This window comes from Oncorhynchus masou, chromosome 27 (genome assembly GCF_036934945.1).
Source record: "Oncorhynchus masou masou isolate Uvic2021 chromosome 27, UVic_Omas_1.1, whole genome shotgun sequence".
Classification (NCBI taxonomy): Eukaryota; Metazoa; Chordata; class Actinopteri; order Salmoniformes; family Salmonidae; genus Oncorhynchus; species Oncorhynchus masou.
Window position 1 is genome coordinate 12,114,149 of NC_088238.1, and position 22,985 is coordinate 12,137,133.

The 22,985-nt window shown below is 41.6% G+C and overlaps 1 protein-coding gene across 1 annotated transcript in view; it reads left to right on the plus strand.

The window, feature by feature from the left end:
* Positions 1-221: 221 nt before the first annotated feature.
* The window catches only part of nell2b (neural EGFL like 2b), a 63,584-nt gene continuing 40,820 nt past the window's right edge, over positions 222-22,985 (plus strand). The window contains exons 1-2 of the mRNA XM_064940930.1: positions 222-549; positions 909-1,037. Coding sequence (XP_064797002.1) covers positions 495-549; positions 909-1,037 — 184 coding nt within the window. The 5' untranslated portion in view covers positions 222-494. The remainder of the gene's footprint in view (positions 550-908; positions 1,038-22,985) is intronic.

The following is a 22,985-nucleotide window of genomic DNA, read 5'->3' on the forward strand; positions in this document are numbered from 1 at the left end:
ATCACGAAAAACGCCCAGCTGAAACTATTTGCTGATTAAATTACTATCATTGAATATCAAACGTTAAATGCCACTCTCCTACGGTCATTTGGTAATGTTGAGAAATCATCTCCTTGATTGTGTTCCACCGTAGACCAAAAGGGGGCAGGAACGCTGTCCACAGACGTTATCCTTTCGCTTTCCACGAGTCTCCACATACCAGCCTCCTCTCACTCACTCACCACCTAGCAGCCCGTATAGTGATGATGTTGCACCTGTCTTCATCGCTCTCTTCTGAATCATCACGGATGCTGAATGGAATATTTTGACGTCAATTATTTCTAATTGGTCTTAAAAGTTCTAAGAACGCCGACGGTCAATATTAGATGACGCTCATTTTGCGAGCATGAGGTTTTCTTCTGACTGACGCTAATCGCCTGCGGTATTTTAGTACCAGCAGTATTTTTGAAAGTGGACAGATAAGCATGGACTAATTGTTGTGATTATTTCCATTCATGATGGGACCATTCAAACTTTATTTTTTGTACAGTATATTTGCCATCTTCCCAGGTAAGCTAAATGTCCGCATTTTGTTACGCAATTATGTTGACTGATTTCCCATAACTGTCATGTTTTAATTTTCGTATGTTACTGTGACGTGGTTTCAGTTGATAACTGAATTAATGTATTTCTTATTTTTCATGTTTTACAATCATTTTACCATTTTGGCTGTGTAGGAAGTTGTAACCTATCAGAATAGAGGTTTGTAGGCTAAGTTTCGCAGCATTACATCATGATATAGCAGCAATAGCCGGCTGCGCTGTGTCCACACCAAGGTGTCGGACTGACGGTCGCTGTCCATGGTGCTGAACTAACGCTATCTCTGCCACGGCCGGACTCTTTCTATCTTTCCGGTCTCTCTCATCCAGCTCTAGGCTTTGGTGTCGATCCAGCCCTCCGCATCAACGTATTCGATGAACTGAAGTTGGGAGAGTCTTACGCTGGAGTTTTTCAAGTTCAGGGGTTCCACAATGAGAGCAGAGCCTTTCTTTTCCAAGGTAAGACCCAAAACTGTATTTGACCCATATCTATGCATTACTCTCACGGGGCGGCAGGTAGCCTAGTGGTTAGAGGCAGCTAGCCTAGTGGTTAGAGGCAGCTCAGTTAGCAGCTAGCCTAGCGTTAGAGTCCTAGTGGTTAGAGGCAGCTAGCCTATTGTGGTTAGTGGTTAGAGGCAGCTAGCCTATTGGTTAGAGGCAGGTAGCCTAGTGGTTAGAGGCAGGTAGCCTGGTGGTTAGAGGCAGCTAACCTAGTGGTTAGAGGCAGCTAGCCTAGTGGTTAGAGGCAGCTAGTGGTTAGAGGCAGGTAGCCTAGTGGTTAGTTGTGGTTAAAGCATTGGACAAGTAACCAAAAGGTTGCAAGAGCTGACATGGTGAAAATCTGTCGTTCTGCCCCTGAACAAGGCAGTTAACCCACTGTTCCTAGGTCATTGAAAATAAGAATTTGTTCTTAACTGACTTGCCTAGTTAAATAAAGGTAAAATAAAAATATTACTCTAACTTTGATCTTATTTATGTTTGCACATGTGACTAATCTTCTGCTATGTCATAAGACATTGAGTTCAAATAGCCTACACACCTGTTAAAAAGCAGGTAGCCTACTGCTAGGATAGACGTTTGGTCTTGACGTTTCACCCACAGCGTGATAAAGCATTAACGTTACCCTCGGCCTACTATATGACGATATTAGATAACCCCATCATAACAGATAATAATAGATAACCCGTCATAACAGATAACCCCGTCATAACAGATAACCCCGTCATAATAGATAACCCCGTCATAACAGATAACCCCGTCATCATAATAGATAACCCCATATTAGATAACCCCGTCATAACAGATAACCCCGTCATAACAGATAACCCCGTCATAACAGATAACCCCGTCATAATAGATAACCCCGTCATTATAGATAACCCCGTCATAATAGATAACCCCGTCATAACAGATAACCCCGTCATAATAGATAACCCCGTCATAACAGATAACCCCATCATAATAGATAACCCCGTCCCCCGTCATAACAGATAACCCCGTCATAATAGATAACCCCGTCATAACAGATAACCCCGTCATATTAGATAACCCCGTCATAACAGATAACCCCGTCATAATAGATAACCCCGTCATAACAGATAACCCCGTCATAACAGATAACCCCGTCATAATAGATAACCCCGTCATAACAGATAACCCCGATAATAGATAACCCCGTCATAATAGATAACCCCGTCATAATAGATAACCCCATCATAACAGATAACCCCGTCATTATAGATAACCCCATCATTATAGATAACCCCGTCATAATAGATAACCCCGTCATAACAGATAACCCCGTCATAACAGATAATAGATAACCCCATCATAACAGATAACCCCGATAAGATAACCCCGTCATAATAGATAACCCCGTCATAACAGATAACCCCGTTATAATAGATAACATAACAGATAACCCCGTCATTATAGATAACCCCGTCATAACAGATAACCCCGTCATAACAGATAACCCCGTCATAATAGATAACCCCATCATAACAGATAACCCCGTCATAACAGAGAACCCCGTATAATAGATAACCCCGTCATAATAGATAACCCCGTCATAACAGATAACCCCGTCATTATAGATAACCCCATCATAACAGATAACCCCGTCATATAGATAACCCCGTAGATAACCCCATCATAATAGATAACCCCGTTATAATAGATAACCCCGTCATAACAGATAACCCCGTCATTATAGATAACCCCGTCATAACAGATAACCCCATCATAACAGAGAACCCCGTCATAATAGATAACCCCGTAATAGATAACCCCGTCATAACAAATACCCCGTCATAACAGATAACCCTGTCATAATAGATAACCCCGTCATAACAGATACCCCGTATAACAGATAACCCTGCCATAACAGATAACCCATAATAGATAACCCAGTCATAATAGATAACCCCGTCATAATAGATAATCATAATAGATAACCCCGTATAATAGATAACCCCGTCATAACAGATAACCCCATATAACAGATAACCCCGTCATAGATAACCCCGTCATAATAGATAACCCCATCATAATAGATAACCCCGTCATAACAGATAACCCCGTCATAACAGATAACCCCGTCATAACAGATAACCCCGTCATAATAGATAACCCTGTCATAATAGATAACCCCGTCATAACAGATAACCCCGTCATAACAGATAACCCTGTCATAACATAGATAACCCCGTCATTATAGATAACCCCGTCATTATAGATAACCCCGTCATAATAGATAACCCCGTCATAATAGACAACCCCGTCATAACAGATAACCCCGTCCATATAGATAACGCCCGATCACCCCGTCATAATAGATAACCCCGTCATAACAGATAACCCCATCATAACAGATAACCCCGTCATAATAGATAACCCCGTCATAACAGATAACCCCGTCATAACAGAGAACCCCGTCATAATAGATAACCCCGATCATAATAGATAACCCCGTCATAGAACCCGTTATTATAGATAACCCCATCATAACAGATAACCCCGGATAACCCCGTCATTATAGATAACCCCGTCATAATAGATAACCCCGTTATAATAGATAACCCCGTCATAACAGATAACCCCGTCATTATAGATAACCCCGTCATAACAGATAACCCCGTCATAACAGAGAACCCCGTCATAATAGATAACCCCGTCATAATAGATAACCCCGTCATAACAAATACCCCGTCATAACAGATAACCCTGTCATAATAGATAACCCCGTCATAACAGATACCCCGTCATAACAGATAACCCCGTCATAACAGATAACCCTGTCATAATAGATAACCCCGTCATAACAGATACCCCGTCATAACAGATAACCCCGTCATAATAGATAACCCCGTTATAACAGATAACCCCGTTTATAGATAACCCCATCATAACAGATAACCCGTCCTTATAGATAACCCCGTCATAATAACCCCGTATAATAGATAACCCCGTAAAAAGACAACCCCGTTATAACAGATAACATTATAGATAACCCCGTCATAATAGATAACCCCGTCATAATAGATAACCCCGTTATAATAGATAACCCCGTCATAACAGATAACCCCGTCATTATAGATAACCCCGTCATAACAGATAACCCCGTATAACAGAGAACCCGTCATAATAGATAACCCCGTCATAACAGATAACCCCGTCATAACAGAGAACCCCGTCATAATAGATAACCCCGTCATAATAGATAACCCCGTCATTATAGATAACCCCGTCATAATAGATAACCCCGTCATATAATAGATAACCCCGTCATAACAGATAACCCCGTCATTATAGATAACCCCGTCATAACAGATAACCCCGTATAACAGATAACCCCGTCATAATAGATAACCCCGTCATAATAGATAACCCCGTCCATAACAAATACCCCGTCATAACAGATAACCCTGTCATAATAGATAACCCCGTCATAACAGATACCCCGCATAACAGATAACCCTGTCATAACAGATAACCCCGTCATAATAGATAACCCCGTTATAACAGATAACCCCGTCATTATAGATAACCCCATCATAACAGATAACCCCAGTCATATAGATAACCCCGTCATTATAGATAACCCCGTTAATAGATAACCCAATTATAATAGACAACCCCGTTATAACAGATAACCCCGTCATTATAGATAACCCCGTCATAATAGATAACCCCGTCATAATAGATAACCCCGTTATAATAGATAACCCATAACAGATAACCCCGTCATTATAGATAACCCCGTCATAACAGATAACCCCGTCATAACAGAGAACCCCGTCATAATAGATAACCCCGTCATAACAGATAACCCCGTCATAACAGAGAACCCCGTCATAATAGATAACCCCGTCATAATAGATAACCCCGTCATAACAGAGAACCCCGTCATTATAGATAACCATCATAACAGATAACTGTCCCCATATTATAGATAACCCCGTCATAATCCCATGATAACTGGAGATAACCCCGTCATTATAGATAACCCCGTAAACAGATAACCCCGGCATAACAGACCCCGCATAATAGATAACCCCGTTAATAGATAACCCCCCCCATAACAAATACCCCCAGATAACAGATAACCCTGTCATAATAGATAACCCCTGTCATAACAGATACCCGTCATAACAGATAACCCTGTCATAACAGATAACCCTCATAATAGATAACCCAGTCATAATAGATAACCCCGTCATAATAGATAACCCCGTAGCTATAACAGATAACCCCATCATAATAGATTTAGATAACCCCGTTAACTAACCCCATGGCAGATACCCCGTGATAACCCCGATAATAGATAACCCGCATAACAGATAACCCCATCATAATAGATAACCCCCGTCATAATAGATAACCCCAGCCTAACAGATAACCCCGAACAGATAACCCCGTGTAACAATAACCCCGTATAGATTACCTTATAGATAACCCCGTTAATAGATAACCCCTGACAACCCCGTTATAACAGATAACCCCGTCATTATAGATAACCCCGTCAAATAGATAACCCCGTTATAATAGATAACCCTTGTCATAACAGATAACCCCGTCATTATAGATAACAGATAACCCCGTCATAACAGAGAACCCCGCTATATAACCCCATAACAGATAACCTCTCAGAGAACCCCGTCATAATAGATAACCCCGTCATAATAGATAACCCCGTATAACAGAGAACCCCGTTTTATAGATAACCCCATCATAACAGATAACCCCGTTATTATAGATAACCCCGTTCATCCCACATAATAGATAACCCCGTTATAATAGATAACCCCGTCATAACAGATAACCCCGTCATTATAGATAACCCCGTCTAACAGATAACCCCGTCATAATAGATAACCCCTGATAATAGATAACTCCAGATAACCCCGTCATAACAGATAACCCCGTCATAACAGATAACCCCGATTATAGATAACCCGTCATAATAGATAACCCCGTTATAATAGACAACCCCGTTATAACAGATAACCCCGTCATTATAGATAACCCCGTCATAATAGATAACCCCCATAATAGATAACCCCGTGTAATAGATAACCCCGTTAACAGATAACCCCGTCATTATAGATAACCCCGTCATAACAGATAACCTCCAAACAGAGAACCCCGTTAGATAACCCCGTCATAACAGATAACCCCGCATAACAGAGAACCCCGCTAATAGATAACCCCGTCATAATAGATAACCCCGTCATAACAGAGAACCCCGCATTATAGATAACCCCATCATAACAGATAACCCCGTCATTATAGATAACCCCGTCATTATAGATAACCCCGGATAACCCCGATAATAGATAACCCCGTCATAACAGATAACCCCGTTTTATAGATAACCCCGTCATAACAGATAACCCCGTCATAACAGAGAACCCCGTCATAATAGATAACCCCGTCATAATAGATAACCCCGTCATAACAAATACCCCGTCATAACAGATAACCCTGTCATAATAGATAACCCCGTCATAACAGATACCCCGTCATAACAGATAACCCTGTCATAACAGATAACCCCGTCATAATAGATAACCCAGTCATAATAGATAACCCCGTCATAATAGATCACCCGATCATAATAGATAACCCCGCATAATAGATAACCCACATAACAGATACCCACATAACAGATAACCCCGTCATAATAGATAACCCGTCATAACAGATAACCCCATCATAATAGATAACCCACATAATAGATAACCCCGTATAACAGATAACCCCTGTTAACAGATAACCCCGTCTATAACAGATAACCCACTTTACCCCGTCATTATAGATAACCCCGTTATAATAGACAACCCCGTTATAACAGATAACCCCGTCATTATAGATAACCCCGTCTAATAGATAACCCCGTCATAATAGATAACCCCGTTATAATAGATAACCCCGCATAACAGATAACCCCGTCATTATAGATAACCCCGTCATAATAGATAACCCCGTCATAACAGATAACCCCGTCATAACAGAGAACCCCGTCATAATAGATAACCCTGTATAATAGATAACCCCTTGTATAACAGAGAACCTCGTTATAGATAACCCCATCATAACAGATAACCCCGTTTCTTATAGATAACCCCGTTTATAGATAACCCCGTCATAATAGACAACCCCGTTATAACAGATAACCCCGTATTATAGATAACCCCGTCAAATAGATAACCCCGTCATAATAGATAACCCCGTTATAATAGATAACCCCGTTAACAGATAACCCCGCATTAGATAACCCCGTGATAACCCCGTTAACAGAGAACCCCGTCATAATAGATAACCCCGTTAACAGAGAACCCCGTCATAATAGATAACCCCGTTAACACCCCGTTAACAGAGAACCCCGTCATAATAGATAACCCCGTCATTATAGATAACCCCATCATAACAGATAACCCCGATTATAGATAACCCCGGATAACCCCGTCATAATAGATAACCCCACAGTTATAATAGATAACCCCGTCATAACAGATAACCCCGTCATTATAGATAACCCCCGTTAACAGATAACCCCGTTAACAGAGAACCCCTAATAGATAACCCCAGATAATAGATAACCCCGGCATAACAAATACCCCGTCATAACAGATAACCCTGTCATAATAGATAACCCCGACAACAGATACCCCGTCATAACAGATAACCCTGTCATAACAGATAACCCCGTCATAATAGATAACCCAGTCATAATAGATAACCCCGCATAATAGATCACCCGATCATAATAGATAACCCCGTTAATAGATAACCCCGTCATAACAGATACCCCATAACAGATAACCCCGTAATAGATAACAATAACAGATAACCCCATCATAATAGATAACCCCGTCATAATAGATAACCCCGTCATAACAGATAACCCCGTCATAACAGATAACCCCGTCATAACAGATAACCCCGTCATTATAGATAACCCCGTCATTATAGATAACCCCGTCATAATAGATAACCCCGTTATAATAGACAACCCCGATTCATAACAGATAACCCCGTCATTATAGATAACCCCGTCATAATAGATAACCCCGTCATAATAGATAACCCCGTTATAATAGATAACCCCGTCATAACAGATAACCCCGCTATTATAGATAACCCCGTCATAATAGATAACCCCGTCATAACAGATAACCCCGTCATAACAGAGAACCCCGTCATAATAGATAACCCCGTCATAATAGATAACCCCGTCATAACAGAGAACCCCGTGCATAACAGATAACCCCGTCATTATAGATAACCCCGTCATTATAGATAACCCCACATAATAGATAACCCCGTTATAATAGATAACCCCGGCATAACAGATAACCCCGTCATTATAGATAACCCCGTCATAATAGATAACCCCGTTATAATAGATAACCCCGATAACAGATAACCCCGTCAATAGATAACCCGTTATAGATAACCCCGTCATAACAGATAACCCCGTCATAACAGAGAACCCCATAATAGATAACCCCGTTAATAGATAACCCCGTCATAACAAATACCCCGTCCAGATAACCCTGTCATAATAGATAACCCCGTATAACAGATACCCCATCATAACAGATAACCCTGTCATAACAGATAACCCCGTCATAATAGATAACCCAGTCATAATAGATAACCCCGCATAATAGATAACCCCGTCATAACAGATAACCCCGTCATTATAGATAACCCCGTCATTATAGATAACCCCGTCATAACAGATAACCCCGTCATAACAGAGAACCCCGCATAATAGATAACCCCGCATAATAGATAACCCCGTCATAACAAATACCCCGTCATAACAGATAACCCTGTCATAATAGATAACCCCGTCATAACAGATACCCCATCATAACAGATAACCCTGTCATAACAGATAACCCCGATAATAGATAACCCAGTCATAATAGATAACCCCGTCATAATAGATCACCCGATCATAATAGATAACCCCGTCATAATAGATAACCCCGGATAACAGATACCCCGTCATAACAGATAACCCTGTCATAATAGATAACCCGTCATAACAGATAACCCCATCATAATAGATAACCCCGTCATAATAGATAACCCCGTCATAACAGATAACCCCGTCATAACAGATAACCCCGTTAACAGATAACCCCGGTTATAGATAACCCCGTCATTATAGATAACCCCGTCATAATAGATAACCCCGTTATAATAGACAACCCCGTTATAACAGATAACCCCGTCATTATAGATAACCCCGTCATAATAGATAACCCCGTCATAATAGATAACCCCGTCATAATAGATAACCCCGTTATAATAGATAACCCCGTCATAACAGATAACCCCGTCATTATAGATAACCCGGTCATAACAGATAACCCCGTCATAACAGAGAACCCCGTCATAATAGATAACCCCGCATAATAGATAACCCCGTCATAACAAATAACCCGTCATAACAGATAACCCTGTCATAATAGATAACCCCGTCATAACAGATACCCCGTCATAACAGATAACCCTGTCATAACAGATAACCCCGTCATAATAGATAACCCAGTCATAATAGATAACCCCGTCATAATAGATCACCCGATCATAATAGATAACCCCGTCATAATAGATAACCCCGTCATAACAGATAACCCCGTCATAACAGATAACCCTGGGGCGGCAGTGTAGCCTAGTGGTTAGAGCATTTTACTAGTAACCGAAAGGTTGCAAGTTCAAATCCCCGAGCTGACAAGGTACAAAATCTGTCGTTCTGCCCCTGAACAGGCAGTTAACCCACTGTTCCTAGGCCGTCATTGAAAATAAGAATTTGTTCTTAACTGACTTGCCTAGGAAATAAAGGTAAAATAAAGGTAAAACAACAACATCATAATAGATAACCCCAATAATAGATAACCCCGTCATAACAGATAACCCCGTCATAATAGATAACCCCAGTAACAGATAACCCCGTCATAACAGATAACCCCGTCATAATAGATAACCCCGTCATAATAGATAACCCCGTCATAATAGATAACCCCGTCATAACAGATAACCCCGTCATAACAGATAACCCCGTCATAATAGATAACCCCGTCATAACAGATAACCCCGTCATAACAGATAACCCCGTCATAACAGATAACCCCGTCATAACAGATAACCCCGTCAGGTTAACCCCGTTATAATAGATAACCCCGTCATAATAGACAACACCATCGTGGCCTGGTGCCAGGCTATTGGCAGCGACATTATTGTTTCAGTCTATAAATGATAGACTATTTATCCCAATCTTTTGCCAAAAGTATATCAGAAAAACAAAGATCCAAAATAGAAATCCCAACCCATACAGAAGTCTTTCATTCTGCCATTCAGCTGTCCCCATATTGCGACTTCTAATCCCATGTCTGGAGTTGTAGGTTTAGTAAACACTGGCATACCACATACCCCGCGGTGGGTTATAGTGTGCCCCCCCTCCACCCCACCCCCAGATATAGTAGGTCTTGAATGACAGTAAATTAGCTGTCAGACTGCAACATTTCTGCTCATTCTCATTGACCAATGTGTAGAATATGATGATTATCTATAAAATTGAATTTTTTTTCTTTCTGCTTCATGGCAATATGTGTAGAATTGCAGAAAATTAGCTTTACAAATGCTACATTCTCTCAGCCTAATTGAAAAATGTGTACAATAGTATGATTAGCTATAAAACTGTTTCTCTCTGACCCATGGCAATACAAATTGCAGTTAGCTATAAAACAGAACATTTCTCTCAGCCTCATGGGAAAATGTGTAGAATGTGTTTGTGTGAGGGAGATTTTTATTTATTTTCATCTTCCACAAGAGTCTCTGTTTCTTTCATTCAGACTTTCTGTAAGTTTCTCTCTCTGATGTCTCCAAACTGAGGGTGTTGATCTTGAGTTTCTCTCTCTGATGCCTCCAAACTGAGGGTGTTGATCTGAGCTTCAGTGGCTGTGTCTGAGCTAGCAATGCAGACTGTCCCCCAGAGCAGAAAACAGGGATGAAAACTCTGCCTTTGTGCCGAAGCTTAAGTCATTCATTTCATAGGCGTCTTTTATGTTTTGCACTGACTCTCTTGCACAGTCTCAATGTACACTCACTGGACCCTAACTACACACCACACACAACACACACACACACACACACACACACACACACACACACACACACACACACACACACACACACACAAACACACACACACACACACACACACACACACACACACACACACACACACACACACACACACACACACACACACACACACACACACACACACACACACACACACACACACACACACACACACACACACACACACACACACACACACACACACACACACACACACACACACACATTCCTTCACGCTCTTCACGTATGCTGCTGCTACTCTCTGTTTATTATCTATGCATAGTCATTTTACCCCGACCTACATGTACATATTACCTAAATGACCTTGACTAACTCGTACCCCTGCACATTGACTCTGTACTGGTACCCCTTGTATACAGCCTCGTTATTGTTATTTTCTTCTGTTTCTATTTCTACTTTGGTTTATTTAGCAAATGTTTCTTAGTTACTTTTTTTACAACTGCATTGTTGGTTAGAGGCTCGTAAGTAAGCAGTTCACTGTAAGGTTTACACCTGTTGTTTTCGGCGCATGTGACAAATACAATTTGATTTGTAGGCCTTTTATCCACAGTACCAGTACCAGTCCATGGTTTTGTTGAGGCTATGAGAATCAGAATGAAAGGCAGAATGAAGTATTCAACCCCTTTTGTTATGACAAGCCTAAAGAAGTTCAGGAGTAAAAATGTGCTTTAAAACTCACATAATAAGTTGCATGTACTCACTCTGTGTGCAATAACAGTGTTTAAGATGATTTGTGAATGATTACCTCATGGCTGTACCCCACACATACAATTATCTGTAAGATCCCTCAGTCAAGCAGTTCATTTCAAAGATAGATTCAACCACAAAGACCACATTGTCGTTACTCTACAATACTAAGCTAATTGACAGAGTGAAAAGGAGGAAGCTTGTACAGAATAAAAATGTCCCAAAACATGCACCTTGTTTGCAACAAGGCACTAATACTGCAAAACAAATGTGGCAAAGCAATTCACTTTTTTTCTTGAATACAAAGTGTTATGTTTGTGGCAAATCCAATACAACACATTACTGAGTATCACTCTCCATATTTTCAAGCGTAGTGGTGGCTGCATCATGTTATGGGTATGCTTGTAATCGTTAAGGCATGAGGAGTTTTTCAGGATTAAAAAATAAACGGAATGGAGCAAAGCACAGGCAAAATCCTAGAGGAAAACCTGCTTCAGTCTGCTTCCCAACAGACACTGGGAGATGAATGAACCTTTCAGCAGGACCACAACCTAAAAGGCCAAATATTCACTGGAGTTTCTTACCAAGACGACAGTAAATGTTCCTGGGTGGCCGAGGTACAGTTTTGACTTAAATCTGGTTGTCTAGCAATGACCAGTTTGACAGAGCTTTTAGAATCCTGAAAAGAATAATGGGCATATATTGTACAATCCAGGTGTCCAAAGCTCTTAGAGACTTACCCAGAAAGACTCAGCGCTGTAATTGCTGCCAAAGGTGATTCTAACATGTATTGACTCAGGGGTGTTAATACTTATGTAATTTAGATATTTGTGTATAAATTTGCAAACATTTCTAAAAACATGTTTTCACTTAGTCATTATGGGTTATTGTGTGTAGATGGGTGAGGGAAAAAAATGTTTTAATCCTTTTTGAATTTGGGCTGTAACACCACAAAATGTGGTATGAATCAAGGGTTATGGATATTTTCTGAAGGCACTGTATTTATGATTCAAACAACTCAGGAATGAGAGGAATTGTAGCCAGTGTTTCTGCCTGCAGAGTGCTGTCTGTGTGTGTGTGTGTGTGTGTGTGTGTGTGTGTGTGTGTGTGTGTGTGTGTGTGTGTGTGTGTGTGTGTGTGTGTGTGTGTGTGTGTGTGTGTGTGTCCATACAGGAACATCCTACCACTGTTCTCCCTTCTCCTCTCTCCCAGAATTCTAGGCTTTCACAAGGATTAGATGGACCCCATTATGGTTTATCCATCAACTACATCTATTCATCTATTATAGAAATTATATTTTCTCTTTCGTGTACAATTATAACCCACCTGTTCCCTTGATGCCTTCATAGAGATCATTGAAAGTTGTCATCATAGATATATGGAATCCAGAGGTGAAAGAGGATTCCACACCTGCCAAAGAATAGGAAATGAGTTTCATCAATCCCATCAGGTTTCATATCAGAAACAAAGTCAGTGTGCCCCTCAACCCTGCTGAGTGAGTGAACCCTCCTTGTACAGATGTAGGATCATAATATGATCACGTTTGCTACAGCGGGAAAACAATCCTGTAGTATTAGGATTATAATTCATGTGCATTTTCGTAGAGGTTGATACATTTTTCGTAAGTGAAAATCAAGTCTGAAATTTCAACAGGGGGATCAAATAAGATCCTACACCTGTACCTCTCCATGCTGACTGGATGCTCTCTCTGTTCAGTGCAGCAATCAGGTTGCTGCTTACTCATCACTCCAATGGAGACTGTATCTGCAACCGCACAGCAGGACAGGATGCCTTTAGTGTAATGTTGTTGTGCGTGTGCATGTGCGTGTGCGTGTGAGTGCGTGTGTGTGTGAATGTAACACACATACACACATACACGTGAGATGCCATTCCTGTGCCCATTGCCAAGCTCTGTGTGCCAACCAGACAGAAGGGCAAGAGGCCTGACAGTGGTAGCAACATTAGTCATAGAACACATATAGAACACATATCCATGATGCATTGGATAACAGGAAGCAGAGGCCTATATGTTGGAAACAGTTCTGAGAGTATTTTCTTATGTATCCCAGAGAGGTACATTAGAAGTGATGTATTCTAGAGAGGTACATTAGAAGTGATGTATCCCAGAGAGGTACATTAGAAGTGATGTATTCTAGAGAGGTACATTAGAAGTGATGTATCCCAGAGAGGTACATTAGAAGTGATGTATTCTAGAGAGGTACATTAGAAGTGATGTATTCTAGAGAGGTACATTAGAAGTGATGTATCCCAGAGAGGTACATTAGAAGTGATGTATCCCAGAGAGGTACATTAGAAGTGATGTATTCTAGAGAGGTACATTAGAAGTGATGTATCCTAGAGAGGTACATTAGAAGTGATGTATTCTAGAGAGGTACATTAGAAGTGATGTATTCTAGAGAGGTACATTAGAAGTGATGTATTCTAGAGAGGTACATTAGAAGTGATGTATCCCAGAGAGGTACATTAGAAGTGATGTATCCCAGAGAGGTACATTATAAGTGATGTATTCTAGAGAGGTACATTAGAAGTGATGTATCCCAGAGAGGTACATTAGAAGTGATGTATTCTAGAGAGGTACATTAGAAGTGATGTATCCCAGAGAGGTACATTAGAAGTGATGTATTCTAGAGAGGTACATTAGAAGTGATGTATCCCAGAGAGGTACATTATAAGTGATGTATTCTAGAGAGGTACATTAGAAGTGATGTATCCCAGAGAGGTACATTAGAAGTGATGTATCCCAGAGAGGTACATTAGAAGTGATGTATCCCAGAGAGGTACATTAGAAGTGATGTATCCCAGAGAGGAACATTATAAGTGATGTATCCCAGAGAGGAACATTATACGTGATGTATTCTAGAGAGGTACATTAGAAGTGATGTATCCCAGAGAGGTACATTAGAAGTGATGTATCCCAGAGAGGTACATTAGAAGTGATGTATTCTAGAGAGGTACATTAGAAGTGATGTATTCTAGAGAGGTACATTAGAAGTGATGTATCCCAGAGAGGTACATTAGAAGTGATGTATCCCAGAGAGGTACATTATAAATGATGTATCCCAGAGAGGTACATTAGAAGTGATGTATCCCAGAGAGGTGCATTAGAAGTGATGTATCCCAGAGAGGTACATTAGAAGTGATGTATCCCAGAGAGGTACATTATAAGTGATGTATCCCAGAGAGGTACATTAGAAGTGATGTATCCCAGAGAGGTACATTAGAAGTGATGTATCCCAGAGAGGTACATTAGAAGTGATGTATCCCAGAGAGGTACATTAGAAGTGATGTATCCCAGAGAGGTACATTAGAAGTGATGTATTCTAGAGAGGTACATTGGAAGTGCATCATTAAGTGGTAGAATTAATATTTAGATCAAATGTTCTATCAGAACAAGATGTGATCTGGTTTCATCTCACCACTTGAGATTGAAACAGGAGGATATTTCTCCAATGAATTGGTCTTATTTTGTAAAAGCGAGTCATCCTGTCTTCTAAGTGCTCTCTCTCCTCTCTCTCCCTGTTGCTCCCTCTGTCTCTCTGCCAGGCTGTAGGAATCTGCGCCTTTTAATTCCCCTGCTTTAATTCAATGCTATTTGGAGTTGAGACACTTGTTCCCTGTGTAATGGCTACTTGTCATGAATCATTCAACTGATTTAAATAGACACACACACATATGCACGGACACAAGAAGACACATATACACACACACACACACACGCATGCACGCACATACGCAAACACACACACACGTTGGTTCCTGTGGCCACTTCCTGTGACCAAATCCATGGCATGTATCTTGATAAATCAAACTTTTACACCCCAAACTTGATAAAAACACAAGGCAGCATCTCATGAATCATCTTGATGTAATCACACGACTGCATGGCCAAGCACGACTCCAACACTATTACTAAATTTGCTGACGACACAACAGTGTAGGCCTGATCACCGACAATGAGAAGACAGCCTATAGGGAGCAGGTCAGAGAACTTGCAGTGTGGTGCCAAGACAACAACCTCTCCTTCAATGTGATCAAGACAAATGAGCTGATCGTGGACTACAGGAAAAGGCGGGCCGAACAGGCCCTCATTAACATAGACGGGGCTGTACTGGAGCGGGTAGAGAGTTTCAGGTTCCTTGGTGTCCACATGAACAACAAACTACCATGGTCTAACACACCAAGACAGTCGTGAAGAGGGCACGACAACACCTTTTCCCCCTCTGGAGACTGAAAAGACTTGTCATGGGTCTGCAGATCCTCAAAATGTTTCGTAGCTGCACCATCGAGAGCATCCTGACCGGTTGCATCACCGCCTGGTATGGCTACTGCTCGGCATCCGACCATAAGGCTCTACAGAGGGTAGTGTGAACGGCCCAGTACATCACTGGGGCCAAGCTTCCTACCATACAGGACCTATATACTAGGCCCAAACAATTGTCAAAGACTCCAGTAGCACAAGTCATAGACTGTTCTCTCTGCTACCGCCTCTGCAAGCGGTACCGGAGCGCCAAGTCTAGGTCCAAAAGGCTCCTCAAAATCTTCTACCCCCAAGTCATAGACTGTTCTCTCTGCTACCGCCTCTGCAAGCGGTACCGGAGCGCCAAGTCTAGGTCCAAAAGGCTCCTCAAAATCTTCTACCCCCAAGCCATAGACTGTTCTCTCTGCTACCGCCTCTGCAAGCGGTACCGGAGCGCCAAGTCTAGGTCCAAAAGGCTCCTCAAAATCTTCTACCCCCAAGCCATAGACTGTTCTCTCTGCTACAGCCTCTGCAAGCGGTACCGGGAAACTGAAAAGCCAAGTCTAGGTCCAAAAGGCTCCTCAAAATCTTCTACCCCCAAGCCATAGACTGTTCTCTCTGCTACTGCCTCTGCAAGCGGTACCGGAGCGCCAAGTCTAGGTCCAAAAGGCTCCTCAAAATCTTCTACCCCCAAGTCATAGACTGTTCTCTCTGCTACCGCCTCTGCAAGCGGTACCGGAGCGCCAAGTCTAGGTCCAAAAGGCTCCTCAAAATCTTCTACCCCCAAGCCATAGACTGTTCTCTCTGCTACCGCCTCTGCAAGCGGTACTGGAGCGCCAAGTCTAGGACCAAAAGGCTCCTCAAAATCTTCTACCCCCAAGTCATAGACTGTTCTCTCTGCTACCGCCTCTGCAAGCGGTACCGGAGCGCCAAGTCTAGGTCCAAAAGGCTCCTCAAAATCTTCTACCCCCAAGTCATAGACTGTTCTCTCTGCTACCGCCTCTGCAAGCGGTACCGGAGCGCCAAGTCTAGGTCCAAAAGGCTCCTCAACATCTTCTACCCCCAAGCCATCCGACTGCTGAACAATTCATCAAATGGCCACCGGACACTGCTGCTACTCGCTGTTTATTATCTGTGCATAGTCACTTTACCCCTACCTACATATGCAAATTCTCTCGACTAACCTGTCAACCCCCACATTGACTCGGTACCGGTACCCCCTGTATATAGCCTCCTTATTGTTATGTTACATTTTATTTATTTTATTTTATTACATGTTTTACTTTAGTTTATTTAGTAAATATTTTCTTAACTCTATTTGTTGAAGTGCATTGTTGGTTAAGGGCTTGTAAGTCAGCATTTCACAGTAAGGTCTACCTGTTGGTAAAGGGCTTGTAAGTAAGCATTTCACAGTAAGGTCTACCTGTTGGTAAAGGGCTTGTAAGTCAGCATTTCACAGTAAGGTCTACCTGTTGGTAAAGGGCTTGTAAGTCAGCATTTCACAGTAAGGTCTACCTGTTGGTTAAGGGCTTGTAAGTCAGCATTTCACAGTAAGGCCTACCTGTTGGTTAAGGGCTTGTAAGTCAGCATTTCACAGTAAGGTCTACCTGTTGGTAAAGGGCTTGTAAGTCAGCATTTCACAGTAAGGCCTACCTGTTGGTAAAGGGCTTGTAAGTCAGCATTTCACAGTAAGGTCTACCTGTTGGTAAAGGGCTTGTAAGTCAGCATTTCACAGTAAGGTCTACCTGTTGGTTAAGGGCTTGTAAGTCAGCATTTCACGGTAAGGTCTACCTGTTGGTAAAGGGCTTGTAAGTCAGCATTTCACAGTAAGGTCTACCTGTTGGTTAAGGGCTTGTAAGTCAGCATTTCACAGTAAGGCCTACCTGTTGGTTAAGGGCTTGTAAGTCAGCATTTCACAGTAAGGTCTACCTGTTGGTTAAGGGCTTGTAAGTCAGCATTTCACAGTAAGGTCTACCTGTTGGTAAAGGGCTTGTAAGTCAGCATTTCACAGTAAGGTCTACCTGTTGGTTAAGGGCTTGTAAGTCAGCATTTCACAGTAAGGTCTACCTGTTGGTTAAGGGCTTGTAAGTCAGCATTTCACAGTAAGGCCTACCTGTTGGTAAAGGGCTTGTAAGTCAGCATTTCACAGTAAGGTCTACCTGTTGGTAAAGGGCTTGTAAGTCAGCATTTCACAGTAAGGTCTACCTGTTGGTTAAGGGCTTGTAAGTCAGCATTTCACGTAAGGTCTACCTGTTGGTAAAGGGCTTGTAAGTCAGCATTTCACAGTAAGGTCTACCTGTTGGTTAAGGGCTTGTAAGTCAGCATTTCACAGTAAGGTCTACCTGTTGGTTAAGGGCTTGTAAGTCAGCATTTCACAGTAAGGTCTACCTGTTGGTAAAGGGCTTGTAAGTCAGCATTTCACAGTAAGGTCTACCTGTTGGTAAAGGGCTTGTAAGTCAGCATTTCACAGTAAGGTCTACCTGTTGGTTAAGGGCTTGTAAGTCAGCATTTCACGGTAAGGTCTACCTGTTGGTAAAGGACTTGTAAGTCAGCATTTCACAGTAAGGCCTACCTGTTGGTTAAGGGCTTGTAAGTCAGCATTTCACGGTAAGGTCTACCTGTTGGTTAAGGGCTTGTAAGTCAGCATTTCACAGTAAGGTCTACCTGTTGGTTAAGGGCTTGTAAGTCAGCATTTCACAGTAAGGCCTACCTGTTGGTAAAGGGCTTGTAAGTCAGCATTTCACAGTAAGGTCTACAGATGTTGGTTAAGGGCTTGTAAGTCAGCATTTCACAGTAAGGTCTACCTGTTGGTTAAGGGCTTGTAAGTCAGCATTTCACGGTAAGGTCTACCTGTTGGTTAAGGGCTTGTAAGTCAGCATTTCACAGTAAGGCCTACCTGTTGGTTAAGGGCTTGTAAGTCAGCATTTCACAGTAAGGCCTACCTGTTGGTAAAGGGCTTGTAAGTCAGCATTTCACAGTAAGGTCTACCTGTTGGTTAAGGGCTTGTAAGTCAGCATTTCACAGTAAGGTCTACCTGTTGGTTAAGGGCTTGTAAGTCAGCATTTCACGGTAAGGTCTACCTGTTGGTTAAGGGCTTGTAAGTCAGCATTTCACAGTAAGGCCTACCTGTTGGTTAAGGGCTTGTAAGTCAGCATTTCACAGTAAGGTCCTACCTGTTGGTAAAGGGCTTGTAAGTCAGCATTTCACGGTAAGGTCTACCTGTTGGTTAAGGGCTTGTAAGTCAGCATTTCACAGTAAGGCCTACCTGTTGGTAAAGGGCTTGTAAGTCAGCATTTCACAGTAAGGTCTACCTGTTGGTTAAGGGCTTGTAAGTCAGCATTTCACAGTAAGGTCTACCTGTTGGTTAAGGGCTTGTAAGTCAGCATTTCACAGTAAGGTCTACCTGTTGGTTAAGGGCTTGTAAGTCAGCATTTCACAGTAAGGCCTACACCAGTATCCAGAGCATGTGGTTAATCGTTTCATTTGACCTTTCTCTGTCCATGGTTGATGCTGTGGTTTATTTATAGTTTTCTCAGGGAGATAACTAACTAGTATTGTGATGATGGCTGCATGCCGGTACAAGTGTGTGTGTGTGTTTGTGTCACCAGGCTGTGGTTCAATACAGCAGAGACAGAGTGTCTGACAGAAGGCCAGGCAGCAGGAACAGGAGAAGCCCTGAAAAAGAGAAAGAGAGACCTGGAAAGCCCTGAAATGAGGCCAGTCCCTCTGAGGCACCAGACAGGCTGGCTGGCTGGCTGGCTGATGATAGATGGAGAGAGTGGGGTTGGACAGATACTGTTGTTGTGTGTGTGTGTGTGTGTGTGTGTGTGTGTGTGTGTGTGTGTGTGTGTGTGTGTGTGTGTGTGTGTGTGTGTGAGCCTCTTATCTCTTCTCTCTGCATGTTGTATTAATCTATATCACTACAACACTAACCCAGGACAAAGTGACAGGATTTGTGTTTCAGAGAGAGAGAGAGAGAGAGAGAGAGAGAGACAGAGAGAGAGACAGAGAGAGAGAGATGAGAGAGACAGAGAGAGAGAGGAGAGAGAGAGAGGGAGAGAGAGAGAGAGAGAGATAGATGGAGAGAGAGGGGAGAGAGAGACAGATACTGATAGAGAGGAGAGAGAGAAGAGAAAGAGAGAGTCTTCCTTTCTGATGATAGAGAGAGAGAGAGGGGACAGAGAGAGAGAGACAGAGAGATGAGAGATAGAGAGAGAGAGAGAGAGAGAGAGAGAGAGAGAGAGAGAGAGAGAGAGAGAGAGAGATGATAGATGGAGAGAGAGAGAGACAGATACTGTTATAGAGAGAGAGAGAGAGAGAGAGAGAGAGAGAGAGAAAGAGTTCTTTCAGATAGAGAGAAAGAGAAAGATGAGAGAGAGAGGGAGAGAGAGACAGATAGAGAGAGAGAGGAGCAGAGAGAGAGAGAGAGAGAGAGAGAGAGAGAGAGTCTTCCTTTCTGAGAGAGATGGAGAGAGAGAGAGAGAGAGAGAGAGATAGAGAGAAAGAGAAAGAGAGAAAGAGAAAGAGAGAGAGAGAGACAAGAGTGTTATGTACACCCTCCCTCCCCCGTCATCCACAGGTTCAGTCTTAAGAGGACAGTGGGGTAAAATAAAATAGACCATATGGTGCAGATTAGTAGTAATCTCCATGAATCTGAACCCTCTGACTGGGTGTTAAACCACTTCAACATTCATGAGAAACATACAGATGTTGTATCTTCATTTGACCAGTGTCTCAAAGCACGAAAATAATCCTGCAGCAACAGGAAATGTGAATTATTATCTTGTTTATAAACAATATACATTTTTGTAGGGGTTGTAACATTTTTAGATAGGATAAATCAAGTCTGAATATTTTAAAGTGAATATTATAATCTTTAGAAGCCATTTTAATCCTTGAATACACTACAATTTGCATTTCCTGCTACACAGGAAAATGATCTGCATCAAATGTAAGATATTACAACTGTAAAATGAGCACACATTCAATTTCCCTGTTCTGGTGAAAGCTGCTCAAGTCTTATTGTTGTCTTGCAGATTTCTACACAGTGTGAGATGCACATCTGAAGGACCTTCTGCTTATTTTCAATCAACTAATCCACATTTATTCAGCTTGAGTCAGTGTCCCACCTTGTCATTTCTAATTGGTTGAATTGCATTGTCTTCTGTGATTTTGTTTATTGAAATATTGAATGCCTTGAATTATTTTTGGGGGAAGAGCCCCCATTGCGTCTACTTCTACTGTATGTTATAGAGTGTTAAGTGTGAGCGTTGTGAGGTTGTTGTCCTTATGACATCACCACCCAACCAGTCCATATGGACACTTGTCAATTAAGGACAGACAGCTGGCTGTTGAACAGATACTGTTATAGACAGGGAGCATGAGGATAGACTTCTCTCCCATTCTCTCTCTCCGTTCTTTCTGTCTTCCTTTCTGATGATAGATGGAGAGAGGGGGGGGGGTTGGACAGATACTGTTATAGACAGGGAGCATGAGGATAGACTTCTCTCCCATTCTCTCTCTCCGTTCTTTCTGTCTTCCTTTCTGATGATAGATGGAGAGAGGGGGGTTGGACAGAGAGTGAATGGCTGTTGTTCCTCAATAAGAATGGTCACATGTTAGCCCACTGTGCTGCTGTCGAGAACAGCAACCCCCCCCCCCCACCCACCCACCACCACAATCATCTAAATGTCCTCATCAGCTGTGTTACACAGTTGAGTATTTTAAAGTGGAGTTTAACACAAATGACAGTATCATCATCAACTGTAGGGCCATGTCCCCAAGTCCTTAAAATGATAGTACATACTGTACCTATTGTAGTACATACTGTATCTATGGTAGTATATACTATATATATATATATATGGCAGTACATGCTGTACCTATTGTAGTACATTATGTATCTATGGTAGTATATACTGTATGTATGGTAGTATATACTATATATATATATATATGGTAGTACATACTGTACCTATTGTAGTACATTATGTATCTATGGTAGTACATACTGTATCTATAGTAGTATATACTATATCTATGGTAGTAAATACTGCATCTATGGTAGTAAAAACGGTATCTATGGTAGTAAATACTGTATCTATGGTAGTAAAAACGGTATCTATGGTAGTAAATACTGTAAATACTATGGTATCATCTATGGTAGTAAAAACGGTATCTATGGTAGTAAATACTGTATCTATGGTAGTAAATAAATGTATCTATGGTAGTAAATACTGTATCTATGGTAGTAAAAACTGTATCTATGGTAGTAAATACTGTATCTATGGTAGTAAATACTGTATCTATGGTAGTAAATATACTGTACTGTATCTATGGTAGTAAATAATCTATGGTAGTAAATACTGTATCTATGGTAGTAAAACTGTATCTATGGTAGTAAATACTGTATCTATGGTAGTAAATACTGTATCTATGGTAGTAAATACTGTATCTATGGTAGTAAATACGGTATCTATGGTAGTAAATACTGTATCTATGGTAGTAAATACTGTATCTATGGTAGTAAATACGGTATCTATGGTAGTAAATACGGTATCTATGGTAGTAAATACTGTATCTATGGTAGTAAAATACTGTATCTATGGTAGTAAATACTGTATCTATGGTAGTAAATACTGTATCTATGGTAGTAAATACTGTATCTATGGTAGTAAATACTGTATCTATGGTAGTAAAAACGGTATCTATGGTATCTATCTATGGTAGTAAAAACGGTATCTATGGTAGTATATACTGTATCTATGGTAGTAAAT